Source organism: Eubalaena glacialis, chromosome 12, assembly GCF_028564815.1.
Source record: "Eubalaena glacialis isolate mEubGla1 chromosome 12, mEubGla1.1.hap2.+ XY, whole genome shotgun sequence".
Classification (NCBI taxonomy): Eukaryota; Metazoa; Chordata; class Mammalia; order Artiodactyla; family Balaenidae; genus Eubalaena; species Eubalaena glacialis.
In genome coordinates, this window is record NC_083727.1 from 1,829,735 (window position 1) to 1,843,560 (window position 13,826).

The 13,826-nt window shown below is 42.3% G+C and overlaps 1 protein-coding gene across 12 annotated transcripts in view; it reads right to left on the reverse strand.

The window, feature by feature from the left end:
* AFDN (afadin, adherens junction formation factor) overlaps positions 1 to 13,826 on the reverse strand; it is a 131,731-nt gene that overhangs the window by 44,580 nt on the left and 73,325 nt on the right. For 6 of the 12 annotated variants that reach the window (XM_061207559.1, XM_061207565.1, XM_061207560.1 and 3 more), the window contains exons 11-18: positions 10,901 to 10,970; positions 7,208 to 7,326; positions 4,386 to 4,447; positions 4,057 to 4,262; positions 2,049 to 2,069; positions 1,166 to 1,311; positions 743 to 837; positions 68 to 333 (exon numbers count right to left, since the gene is read on the reverse strand). In XM_061207559.1, coding sequence (XP_061063542.1) covers positions 68 to 333; positions 743 to 837; positions 1,166 to 1,311; positions 2,049 to 2,069; positions 4,057 to 4,262; positions 4,386 to 4,447; positions 7,208 to 7,326; positions 10,901 to 10,970 — 985 coding nt within the window. The remainder of the gene's footprint in view (positions 1 to 67; positions 334 to 742; positions 838 to 1,165; positions 1,312 to 2,048; positions 2,070 to 4,056; positions 4,263 to 4,385; positions 4,448 to 7,207; positions 7,327 to 10,900; positions 10,971 to 13,826) is intronic. The other 6 variants (XM_061207562.1, XM_061207569.1, XM_061207563.1 and 3 more) reach the window with 1 other exon arrangement.

Here is a 13,826-nt window from a genome sequence, read left to right on the forward strand (position 1 = left end):
CGTGACAGAACCAGAAACGTGTACGACAGCGCCCACTGAGCGGGGAAGCGGGGCTGCGACCACCCACCTGCACGATCCTGCTGAGGTGACAGTCGGCTGCCAGCTCCAAGCCCTGCTTCTCCGCCCAGGCCTCCACGTGCCCGAGCTGCTGGCGGACGATGGCGCCCCAGTAGTGGGAGCAGAGCCCCGACTCGGGGTCGGTCACCAGCCTGTTGAACAGCCACATGTTGATGAAGTGGAAGAGCTGGGAGAAGAGCTGGATGGTCAGCGCAGCATTGACCCGGCAGCGGCGCAGCAGCGACATGGCCCCCGTGAGCGTGTGCAGCACGTCGTCTGTGCAGGGAGACGGCACTGCGTCACCGAGAGGGCTCCGGAATTAGTGGTAAACGCGCATTAACATCTGTTCAACCTCTTCAGAACAGCAATCTCATTCCAACAGGAAGCAGAGACGTGGTCTCGAACTACCAATACGTAGCGGTATGAACTGTATCTACTTCAGTTCACCTGGACAGACTTCTGGGAAAGTCTGAGGTCGCACCAGCGTGATGCGACAAAATGAGAACTCTTCTTAAACAAGACACATGGTGGTTACAATTTATTATTTAAAGAATGCGAAATCCAATAGGATGTCTCATTTACTTTCATAATACCTCCCTCTCACATACAGCAAATATTAAAATGAAGCTAAACAAGTAGGAGAAGGAGGGAAGGAGGGGACGAAGGAGAAAAAGAGAATCCTAACCTATTTTTGGTCTTTGCAGACTGTTCTCTTCGGGGTCGTCCAGAAAGGCTGGCATGTAATTATTCAGTTCTGACTGAAGACAGTGAACCAGGTATCTGAAAATACATAAACAATTTTAATAATCTCAGAATGACGCCCTGCTATTATCAGACATAATATCACAAGTGAAACAATTCGTACTGTTTAGAAATATCTTCCATGTAAAAAATATATGTAATAGTTCTACTCTCAGGATTCTTGAAACATAGGCAATTGAATTAAATTTATTAAATCAACACATTTTGCATATAGTTATTTATGCTTCTTGATATCCATCTTCAATTAGGGTAAATAAAAACCCTTAAAATTAGTTTTGAAAATTTAACCAGAAAACATGATTTAAATCTTTACAGAATAGTATCATCTCCAAACACATGTTCTTACTTAAAGGCCATTTGAACCAAGTGTGCTAGAACATCCTGGGCGTCCAACGTGATTCGACTAAGATCTCGGTCCTGCTTTATGAAGTTGAGAAGCTCAGATGCATTTGCCATCCAGAAAGCAAGTGCCCCTGCAATATTCTTCTGTTTCTGTAGACAGAACACGTTTCCATAAGCAACCACAGGACAAACAACAATAATAAAAATAAAAAGGAATGCTGTTGAAAAGCTGCTGAAGATAGACCAGTACCTTCCCATTTTCACCAAGGTATTTACCACAGATACCAGATACTTGCAAAGGAATTTGGGTACATACATAGCAATGGAAGGTAAAAAACCCACTGCAACTTCTTAGGATTCATGTATAGACACACGGATCTAATGAGCTACAATTTATGGAATCAGTGGGGGGAAGGAGGTATCAAATAATACAACACCAAATTGGAGATTGTGCATTATCTGGTAATCTGTGAAGTATACACACATGTATCCATGGTTACCCAACAGCCACCCTGATACTCGAAGTCACTGGCTTGGACACCAAGCAACTCGGTATCAAGTACTGATCTATCGTGTCATCTCCCGACCACATGTGCAGGCCAGGCAACCTCAGATGAGATCCAAAGAATAGGAACCAAGGATAAACAATAAAGAGAAGAAACAGAACTTTTGTCATTTCATATCCACACTGAAGTGCATTAAGCAAAAGTTATGAAATGCTGATAAAGGTTGCACAGTCAAAAAAGGATTTTAGTACTGCATGTTCCAGCTGCCAAATGAGTGTTATGAGCCTCGGTCCAGTTGTTGTTGTACTTTGACATGGAAGCAGCATGAGAAACTCAGCTAAGCCAACACAGCCAGGATCGGCTCCCAGCAGTATGTCCTACCTGATCAACCTGGTCTACTTCCTGGAGAAAAACAGACGCGGGGAAACCAAGCAGAACGAGAGAAAGAAACTTGTAAACAATCATGACAGTTAAAAAAAAATCAAAACACTAACATGAAGGTACGACATGAGGGTACGACATTTAGTTACGTTATTCCCATGTTACACACTCATTTACAGTTCTGAGGCAGCTTTGGAAGTCTAGGGCATAAACGATTAGTTTCATGTTCTTAAAACTGGCACAATAACGAAGGGAATTCCTAGAGTTTATCTATAAAGAAGATGTTACAATAAACAAACGAATACACTGATCTCTTTAAAAGATTTACGAAGAAAAGGACTTCTTAACATCTCTTAACAACGTTGCGTGTTTGAGACGACTTAAACATACACAACTTGAGAGTCTATTCTCCTGGATCAGTTAATAAGAATGAAGAGACGAGAAAGACCAGCAGAAACAGTAAGAGCTGAGAACTTAAAAACGTATTAAAAACATATTATTTCTATACTAGAAAGGAGTAACTTGTTTTTTGAAAGTAGGTTTTTACAAATTAAAGAATTTTAATTATTCCATAATTTCTCTCTAAAAATTGAAGATTTTTGGATCTTCAATCTGAATATTGAAGATTCTTAGATCTCCAATCACATACTGAACCTAAATCTGAAGTCTGAAAGGCTTGTCCTGATAATGGTGATTTCACTGCCTAGTTAAGAAAAGTCCATCAAAAGTCGTTTGCTGATGGGAGTTTGATAATTTGAAATCCAAGCGTGATGGAAGACAGACAATGGCTCTGATGACAACTGGAAAGGAAATCCACATCTGTCTATAAAATAATAAGAGTAACAAAATGGTATCCAAATAAAACGACTTTCCTTTTTATCTACTTCCTCACTTGGGTAAAAGACTCATAACCTCCTCAAATCCATAGGCTAACCACTCAAACATAAAAGAAACCTTTCTTGAAAACGTTCGGCCTTTTAAAACAGTTCTGAGGGAATTAAAAGACTAGTTTGCCTCAAACTAGTCTTTTCTAGTTTGAAAAGTATCCTGACAGGAGAAGAACAATCAAACCATCTAGCCATGTTACATGACATTATATACCTAGAGTTTCACAGCTGAATAATAAAGTGTTGACAAGTGATTTAGGAACACTTTTTAAAAAAATCTGTAAATTTACTTTTAAGGACTTTAAATCTCCAAGTTATCTAAAAGTTTGGAAAACTGTTATGCCAATTTTATCAACTATAGACAAGACAGTACTAAAGGAAACAAACCATTCTGCCAAGAAAATATCCTTATTTCCTGAAAATTTAAAAACTGGTTTATGAAAGAATTTGAATCTGATTTTCATCGTAAGTGAGAAATGTCACGATGTCCATTATACCTACACAAGTGCTATCAAAAAACCCAGATGCTAACTACCAACATCCTAGTAGGCTCATTATAAAAGAACAAGTCCTTTTTCATAACCATTAAAAAATTCTAAGAAGGTGTCAGGAACTGACGGGGCGGGTAATGGAGAGAAACGGCTCGGTGGGTGAGGGGTTTGCCTGGAGTGGTGGAAAAGCTACGGAGCCAAGTTCAGGAGGCTGCACCACACTGCGAATGTACTGATGCTGCCCAACTACTCACTTTAAAATGGTTCATTTTACGTTATGTGAATTTCACCTCAGTAATTTATCATTATTTTTTAAATTCTCAATGCCTTCTCACAACGAGTGTAATTTCAAGGGTCTTTTTCATGATCATTATGTTACCATGTACAGTTTCTCTTCCCTTATTTTAAATTTTGTAGGGAAGAAACAGACAAGAAGTTTACATTTCTTTTCAACTTTTAAAGCTAGACAATTTCTAATCCTACTTATGTAAACCTTCGTTTTAGAAAAAATTCTTAAGATGAAGTCAAACACGTAAACAAATCTGAAACGTTAAAAAAAACTAACTTAATTGATTTAAAAATTACAAACGCGGTCATTGAACTGGCACGGCTTTGCAGGCTGGCGCTTACCTGAATGACCCCTTCCATCATGCTCACCATCTTGTTGACAATGGCAATCACTTTGTGCGTCCGTTCTGCGGGACTGACATCGGGTCTGTACTGGCTGGACAATACATACCGACACGCCATATATAACACGTATGTAGGTGACAACTTAAAATGGACTGTAGAGCTATTAGTGTAATTTATAATGGCAGATAAAAATGAATCTTCAGCTGTGAAAAGATTTCAAAAAAGAAGAAGAAAAAAAAAAGAACAAAAAAAACCCCATGAAAATCAGATGGAGAAAAATGGAACAAGAAGTTAATTCACTACCAATGGAATCTGAAATTACTCACAACTTTCCCTGAATTCAATGCTTGCAGGCAGTATCAGGTCAGGCCCAGGAGTGTCCTGAGTTCTGAAAGAGGAAAGTGGCCATTTCTTAAAATCCAGTCACATTAGCTAATAACATCACTGACAACCAGTGCAGATTTCTGCAACTATTTTTTAAATGTCTATATATAAAATTTTTTCAAATAATACACAACCCGATGACTGGTTTTCATGTGGAACCTATTCAAATGTTCAAATGAGTGAACTGGGAGTGACCGCGTCCCAGCTCCTCACAGAGGTCAGGTCCTTGAAGTATCTGCTTCCGTCAGGAGAACAGATCTGACCCTGTTTCTTTATTATTGATGAAGACGTCGTGTGGAGCAGAGAGACCAGGCTGCCAGGCACCTGCTACCGCGATGGCTCAAGTGACAATGAAGAGACACTGCTGGGAGACACAGAGAAAATCTAAACCACACTGAGCTTGAAACTGAGCTCTCACACAGGAAAAAGAAAAGTGTCCTAAGAGGTAGACTTCGCCTTTCTCTCCCAATAAAGGTTAGACACGTGACCCCTGCCGGTCCAGGTCCCCTCGGCCACTCAGTGTTAGCGTTTGTACACGCACACAGCGACCACACCGTAGGATGACTAACACAGCTGACTACAGATCTGCAGGTACAGACGGGCGAACTAAAGTAATTCCTTTCCAACAACAAATGTTCCTCCGTCCTCATCTTCTCCACGCACCAAAAGATGAATAAGGAGAAACATAATGTGAGTTCATTCAAACTATCACAAACATGAAAAGTAAAAACAAAAACCTTCTTTTCACCAAATTACATGCTTCAAAGTTTATTATCCAGCCTATGATTTATTAATTTGGATTTAACTCAATAATTTAGGTATAAAAATGCTCTTAGAAACAGAAGTAATTCAAAAGCTCAATTATTTTAATATGTCTTTCTTATGCTGCCGTATTTGTAAACATCTGAAATTGTAGGTAAGCAGTTATTTTCAATTTAATACCCATAATGTGAACCTGGATAAATTTTACCAATTTTTTTTAATGCTTCATCACTTCAACAAATCTATTAAAAATAAGGAATTTAAATTCTCATTGAAAAAATTTTAAAAATGTGTCAGTGATACTTTAGAAGTCTTTTCCATCATTCATAATTTTTTCCTGGACTAAAGTTAGTATTTAATCACTCATGAAAGCCACTTAGATTTTTATGACCACACCAATGAAGAAGAACTGCTTATACTAACAATGTATTATATACACGAAAAATACAGAGACTGAAAATGGGAAGAACCATCTGTTTCCATCACTGTCTTCATATCAACAAAGCAACACATATTTATAGTTCCAATAAAACTTAAACAAGTCTTGGCAAAACAAAAGAATATGACCTTGCAAAAAACTTAATTAAAATATATGCTCACAGGAAAAAATAATTTCTGACATACAAATAATCATCATATGGCTATTCTGACACTACATTATCATATATTTACTTATTAACTATATTAATAAGTTAATAAGTATATACTTATTAATTTTGCATATCCTAATCAATCTTCCCCTCCCCTATCGATTATTTGCTTATTCAAGTATTTACGGGCTAAGAACTATGATGCACGCCTCTCGATCACCTTACAAGTAAATGGAGGATAACCCCTTATGATACTAACTCACCGTCCTGAGCATCTAATTCTAGAACACACCACCAAAAACAAGTACGGACACAGAAACTAGGCTATTTAGTATTATATCTACAAAAAATTCGCCATGTATAATGATTCATATTGTAATTGTAAAAAAATTCACAAAAAAATACTGAATGATAACCAAAAGCCCATAATAAAAATGAGGTAAAAACTTGAGATTCCCAGATGAGTCTACAGATTTAATTACTATGATGAATGATATTAAAATCTTATAATGTACAGTGCCCTCTGCTGCAAGATGGAAAACTTAAGAACTGTATCAGTCGCTTGTCACCAAACTGGTAAGTGACCTGCCTCAGCTAATGCCTTGGTTACTGGATCTCTGAAAGGGAACAGTCAGAATGGCCTCATCAAAAATCTGAATAGCACCAAAAGACGAGCATTCCTGGTTCCACTGCTGATAATGAGAGTATTCACACCAAGCTCCCCTGTTTCCGTCCGAGCAGAATGGCTCAGCACCTACAATGAACCACCACGCTTTCCAACACTGAAACAATTTTAGAAGCCACAAGGAAATAGAACTCTGACTTAAGGTGACATATATTTAAAAATCTTAAGAAAAGGAAATAACAAAAGGTCTAAGTTCTCTGTTCAAAAAAACTAGGCAAGACCAACGCCAGCAGAGAAAAAGATTCATCTCCGGCTATCAACAGGGAGCCATCAGAGCGTGAGACAGAGTAGGATGGCACTCCGTAACTCTGAAACACTCAACTTCAACGTCATTTTTGGCTCTGTGTATTTTTAAACACGTGAGGATTTCCTCTAGAAATGGGTAAAATGATTAGTCTTATCTAAACATCAAAACGATCAAATATTAAAATCCTACAAATATTCCCTTTCTCCCTGTTTTTACCAAGTAGCACATTTAACGTTGAAACATCTTAATTCAAACTGCCTCCCGTTTCAACTGGATGAGGCCATGGCACGTAAGTGAGGGATATAACTGTCGATGAAGCATTTTTTCTTCAATTCAGTAACATGAAAAGGAAATAACCTTAAAGTACTGCTAACATTCTAAGAATGTCAGCTAAACCTCTAGGGTGAGTAACCTTTAACCCAAACCCTCTCCAGGTATACTTTCACTCCCTTCATAATGAAAAAGGCACCCACTTCCCACCTGCTTTCTTGCCTGCGGTCGTCCGGTTGCTGCTCCATTCTGACCATGGGCTTCACCATCCCTCGCTCGGCAGTGCTGGCGGCAGACAGCCCCCTGTCGCTGTCCAGCCGGGAGGAGCTCTAAGTCCAGGGGAAACACAGGGCGTTAAACACAGCACGCGGGGGCCGCAGAGGGACAGCAGAGGCCAGGAGGGGCCCGGCAGTGCCGAGGACGCCACGTCCACAGCAGTGTGCCCAAGAGTACAGTCACCGAGAGCATAACAGCACACACGGCCACTTTCCCCGCCTGGCTCTAAAACACAGGCATGCAGGCACGGGGCACACACACCAGGGCCCTGCAGAAAGCACAGTAATAGAAGCGACCTGACTCCACAAAGTTCTCTTGGGTCAGGACACAGTGGACAGGGTATGTGCACAATGTGAAGAGGCAGGTCTTTGCGTACTTGTGAGTTTTAAGGAAGGATGTAAAAATTCACTCATCACAGCTCAAAACCTACTGAAGAATTCAGTACAGAAACTGGCTTACTTCTTGCCCTTCATCAACACAGGGAAAAGACACCTATAAAGCAACCCAACACAGTACATTTAAGTCCCTCCAAGCAGTGCCCACTCCTAGCCAGCCTGTGGCTGACAGAGAGATGAGTTACCAATATTCAGAAAACAATCAGAACAGAATCAATAAATTTAGGTAAAAAATCCATTGCAGCAAAAAATTTATGTAAGACTTCTTGCTACATCCCTTACTGTAGAAACTGAGCACAGATAAGTAAATAAAAATCATCCTGGCCTTACCAACCAGAGATTAACATTGTGCAGGATGTACCTTTCCATTCCTCATATTTCCCATAAATGACATTACACAGCCTATACTCTGTAAAAGATACTTTTTCTTATGTTGTAGACATCTTGTAATATTATTTTCATGTTACAAAATTGTAATGGCTGTATTAACATTTTGATGTCTATTCATCAAGGTTCATTAAACCAATTTTTATTAGGTTGTTTAAAATGTTCATCAGTATAAAGTGTCAGGAGAGCTGTGCTTGTGTGTGTGTGTGTATATATATACATCTATATACACACACACACATATATATATATTCACACACAGTAATTAATTACTTCGTTAAGGTACAGCTACAGAAATAAAATTGCTTGGTCAGTGGATGGCAGTATTTAGACTACAAAAAGTTGTTATAAATGAATAATGGTAAGGCAATGAACAAATAAATTGATATGTTTATAAACTAACATGTTACAAAACCACTTTAGCTGTTTTCAAATGATTTTTAGAACAAATGCTCACAAAACAGCTGAAGGAAGCAGGAAAGAAAGGTGTGTATCTGTGTGTAGAGAAGGATTTAATCATGTTAAAATACACACATGAACACACACATGCATAAAAGAGTTCAGAAAAGGATCTACCAAAATTTTAGCAAAAGCCAACCATGAACTGTGGATGAACTGTTTTCGGTTTTTTTACATGTTTTCTCAATTTAACCAAGTTTTCTATATTGGACTATGCATTTTTATAAGAAGCAAAATTTTTTATAAAGATGGTTATTATGTTGGGTTCTGAGAGTACTTATTCATTAAATTGCTTAGTAGATCTTTACTGAGACTTTTATGTACTACTAGGCACTTTTCCAAGCAGCAAAAGTGCAGCGGCGAGCACACAGGCCCAGCGGCGAGCACACAGGCCCTACTACCCTCACAGAGCTCACACTCCACAGTCAACCAACAAACAAGTAGCGTCCGGTACCAAGGGCCGCACAAAGAATTTCAAGGACGGTGTGTACTAGCGCCAGGGCACTCAAGGAAGGCTCCTGCATGGAGGAGACTTCCGATGAAGTCCGAGGTACGAAGGGGCTCGCCGGGGGACAAGCAGCGGAGAGAGCGTCCCACGAGCAGCGGGCCCACCCGGCCTTCGGGTGGGACGGGGGCGGGCGTCCCGGGAACCGAAGCAGCGGCGGCACGTGCTGAGCTGAGAGGGAAGGGGGCCAGGCCCCCGGAGCTGTGTGACACGAAGCGGCGACCGTGTGCCAGCGGGACAAGAAACCTCCCGGAGGCTTCGGAAGCAGGGCAGTAGCAATGTCTACTTCACGTCTCTCATCCCTCGGCCCAGCTGCCGGGAGGAGAATGACGGGCCGGGGAAGAGCAGAGGAGGGGCTGCCGTCTAGGAAGCTCTGCGGTCCCTCCGCCACAGGACGGCTGCAGCCTGAGCCAGACTCTCCCAGGGACGACAGACAAAGGAGGGTCAGAGGGCAGGGCCCCAGCCGGCGGGACCTGCCGATGACCAGGGGAGGGGGTGACCAGGTGAGGCGAGGAGGGGGACCAGGGCGGCCTGCGACGGGTTTCTGTCGAGCGATGATGAGGACGCTGGAGGACGGGACGTCGGGCCCCGAGGTGGGGAAGGGTGAGGGAGAGAAGGTGCGTGAGAAAGAAAGTCTCCGTTTGTCTCAGCTGCGTTGAATGTGACGGGCGCTGCAGAGTCTGGGGGGGTTGGCGCCCAAGACGGGAGTGGCACGCACACAGAGGGCATCCAACTGTCTAAGGTCAGCTGGGGAACAGGTACCAACAGAAGAGGGGGGCCCAAGGTCTGAAGCCTTGGCCCCCAATTTCAGAATCAGGCAGTGGGGGGGGGACCCACCAATCAAGACTGAGGAGGAAGGTGCCCTGAGACCGGGGCGAGAGAGGCGCTGGGGCGGAGGGCGTGCGCCCGCTGCGTGGTGCTGGCAGCGCCGAGACGGACCACGCGGGACCCGGAACAGGGGGCGTCGGTGCCCGAGACAGGCGCGTCCCTACGAACGGGCAGGGGTCAAACAGGAGCGGGAAAGGAGAGGGAGCGCAGGCCGTGGACACGGCCACCGCCGATGATCCCTGCCAGAAACCATGCTGAGAGCACAGTAGGAAACGGGCAGTGGCTGGAGAGGACAGGAAGGGTTTTAAAAACCTGTCCCGGTGCCGGGAGATGACCCACACGTGAGCAGCTCCTGCCCCCGAGCCTGGGCCCCCCGTGAACGGCGCGTTGGAAGGAGCAAGGCCGTGCCCGCTCCAGAACCCCGCCCCAGCAAGGCCTGGAAGCTCTGGGCTTCTCGTGAGGCACTAAGACGGCCGCCGCCCCCGTGGAGAGAGATGGGCGAGGGGTCCCGGCCACCAACCATCGCACACAAGGAGCCACCAGCAAGACCGGCAAGCAGACTGAGTCCAAACCACTCTGCACAGCTACAAAGAAACAAAACGACTGCTGATTCAGTCCACCAATTTTGGGCGTGGGGTGTTACCCAGCAGTCGCTAACCAGAAAGAGGACAGAAGTAAACCAACCGTGCAAGAGAGAGCGCGCAGCGCCCACGGACGCGCAGTGACAGGTGGCAGCTGGGACCCAAGCTGAGGTAGGAAGAGCCCGAGCCCGTTACCCTTGGGGTGACCTGACCGAGAAAGGCTGGTCACACAGAGGACAAGCCTGGGACACACTGCTTGGGAGAGAAAGCACAACCTCCCGGCCTCAGGGGAAAAGACAGTCTGCTGTTCACGTATCACCGCGGGAAACACAAGCGGTTAGGACACCCACACGTGGGCCACTATTAAAGTCTGTTTGTACAATACTTCTACGAGTATGTTAGCAACAATTCACCAAGGACGTCCTGTTGTGTCAAACACACACAGTCCTGCAGGCAAGAGACAAGCACCCACCTTGCTGGCTGGTAACGCTGCTCCACTGTGAACGTCTCCTCCTACATCAAAAGTTGTCTCCTGAACAGTCCTGTCGAGGTAAAAAAAGAAATACATAGAATTAGTAACTCTCCAATGATAAGAGGTAGTCTCTTCTCTAGAATACAAAAGGAATAGTTAGCTAAATATCCCAATGTTCAAAGATCTTCAAGAAATCACTTTACTGTCAGAATATGAACTTAACGAATTAAAAAACTACTGTAACTTTATGAACTTTTCCTACCAATGTATATTGAATACTCTCAAGATCAGATTTTTGAAAACTAATAACAAAAAATTGACAGGAAGCATAAAGAAAAAAAGAGAAAGCTGTTCCATCAGTGAGTCTCTCTAGGCTGCAAATGGCACGTAAACACAGCGCAGACGCCCGAGGTGCCAGGAGCCCATGTGTGGACTCAGGGAAGGCCGGGGTGGGAAGGGGGGTGGAGTGGGCATGAAGACAGGGCACAGGCCCAGCTGACTCCTGCCTGAAAGCCAAGCTGATGGTTTTTTAAAAGCTCACGGATACCACTATTAGGCTACAAATAAAGAAATGGAGAAATGTTTGATAATGTCAATAATTAGATCCAGAGTAATTCTAAACAGTTTTTAAGAAAATCTCAAAAATACCAAAACTGTTAAACGTATCATTATGAAAAATTAGTTCAGAATATAAACAAAATCTCATTTTAAAGAGTCAGCAATCTGAGGCAAGCTACAGCTCTTCGGCACAAATGAAGGGTGAATGCAATCCATTTATTCCAGTTCATGAGAGAGGCCCAACCAAAGGGGAAAAAGAGCCCTAAGACACCTGTTAAGAGGCTCATACACCGTGATCAAGTGTGATTTATTCCAGGGATGCACAGATGGTTCAACAGCCACAAGTCAATCAATGTGGTACACCACGTTAACAAAAAGGAAGGATAAAAAATCACATGATCATCTCAACATATGCAGAACAAGATTTGACAAAATTCAACAGCCATTTATGATAAAAACTCTCCACAAAGTGGGTACATTAGAAACATCCCTCATCATCAATATAAACACCATGTATGACAAACCTAAGCTAACATCATACTCAACAGTGAAGAACTGAAAGCATTTCCTCTAAGATCAGGAACAAGACAAGGATGCCCACGCTCACCAATTTTATTCAACAAAGCCAGAGCAATTAGGCAAGGAAAATAAATAAGAACCATCTAAATCAGAAAATAAGGGAAACTGTCACTATTTGCAGACGACAAGATGTTACATACAGAAAACCCTGAAGACTCCACTAAAAAAAATTTGTTAGAATAAGCCAATCCAGTGAGCTTGCAGGGTTCAAAACCAATAACAAAAATATGTTGTGTTTCTATACACAAGTAATAAAATATCAGAGACATTAAGAAAACAATCCCATTTACAGCCGCATCAAAAAGAATAAAACACCTAAAAATAAATTTAACCAAGGAGGTGAAAGACCAGTACACTGGAAACTCCAAGACACTGATCAAAGAAATAGAAGACACAAATAAATGGAAGATATTTGTTATTTTGTGCTCACGGACTGGAAGAATTAATATTGTTAAAATGTCCACACCACCCAAGGCGATCTACATTCAGTGGAATCCCTATCAAAATTCCAACGGCATTTTCCACAAAAATAGAACAATTCTAAAATTTGTATGGAACCACAAAAGATCCCAAGTAGTGAAAGCAACCTTGAGAAAGAACAAAGAAAAAGAACAAAGAACAAATCACTCCCTGATTTCAAACTATATTATTGTACAAAGCTATAGTAATCAGAACAGAATGATATCAGCATAAAAACAGACACACAGATCAATGGAACAGGATAGAGAGCCCAGAAATAAACCCGCACATATATGGTCAATTATTCTATGACAAAGGAGCCAAGAATATACAATGACAGAGAATATATAGGACAGTCTCTTCAATAAAGTGTTGGGAACACTGGACAGCCACATGCAAAAGAATGAGAATGGATCACTATCTTACACCAAACACAAAAATTAACTCAAAATGGATCAAAGGCTTGAGTAAGATCTGAAACCATAAACTCCCAGAAGAAAATATAGGCACTAAGCTCCTTGACACTAGTCTTGGTGATGAGTTTTTGGATCTGACAAAAAAGTAAAGGCAACAAAAGCAAAATAAACAAGTGGGACTGCAGCAAACTAAAAGCTTCTGCACAGCAAAGGAAACCACCGACAAAATGAAGAAGCAATGTGTGCAAGGGGAGAAAATATTTGCAAACCATGTATCTGATAAGGGGTTAATATCCAAAATATATAAAGACTTCATACAACTCAGTAACAACATCTCCTCCCAAAACAAAAAACAATTAACAAATGGGCAGAGGATCTGAATAAACATTTTCTAAAGACATACAGATCACCAACAAGTACATGACAAAATGCTCGACATCATTAATCACCAGGGAAACGCAAATCAAAACTGCAAGGAGGCATCACCTGAAACCTATCAGAATGGCCATCATCAAAAGGACAAGAGGTATGTATTGGTGAGGGTGTGGAGAAAAGGGAACACTCGTGCACTGTTGGTGGGAATGGAAATCGGTGCAGCCACTATGGAGACCAGTAATGGAGGTTCCTCAACGATTAACACTAGAGCTACAGTATGACCCAGCAATCCCACTGCTGGGTGTATATCCGAAGACAATGAGAACACTGACTTGATATGATATCCTCACCTCATGTTCACTGCAGCCTTACTCACAATAGCCAAGATATGGAAGCAGCCCAAGTGTCCACTGATGGAAGAATGGATAAAGAAGATGTAGTGAGTGTGTGTGTGTGTGTGCGTGCGCACGCACGCCTGTATCTGTGTATACACACTCACAGGAATATTATTCAACCGTAAAAATGAAGGAAATCTTGCC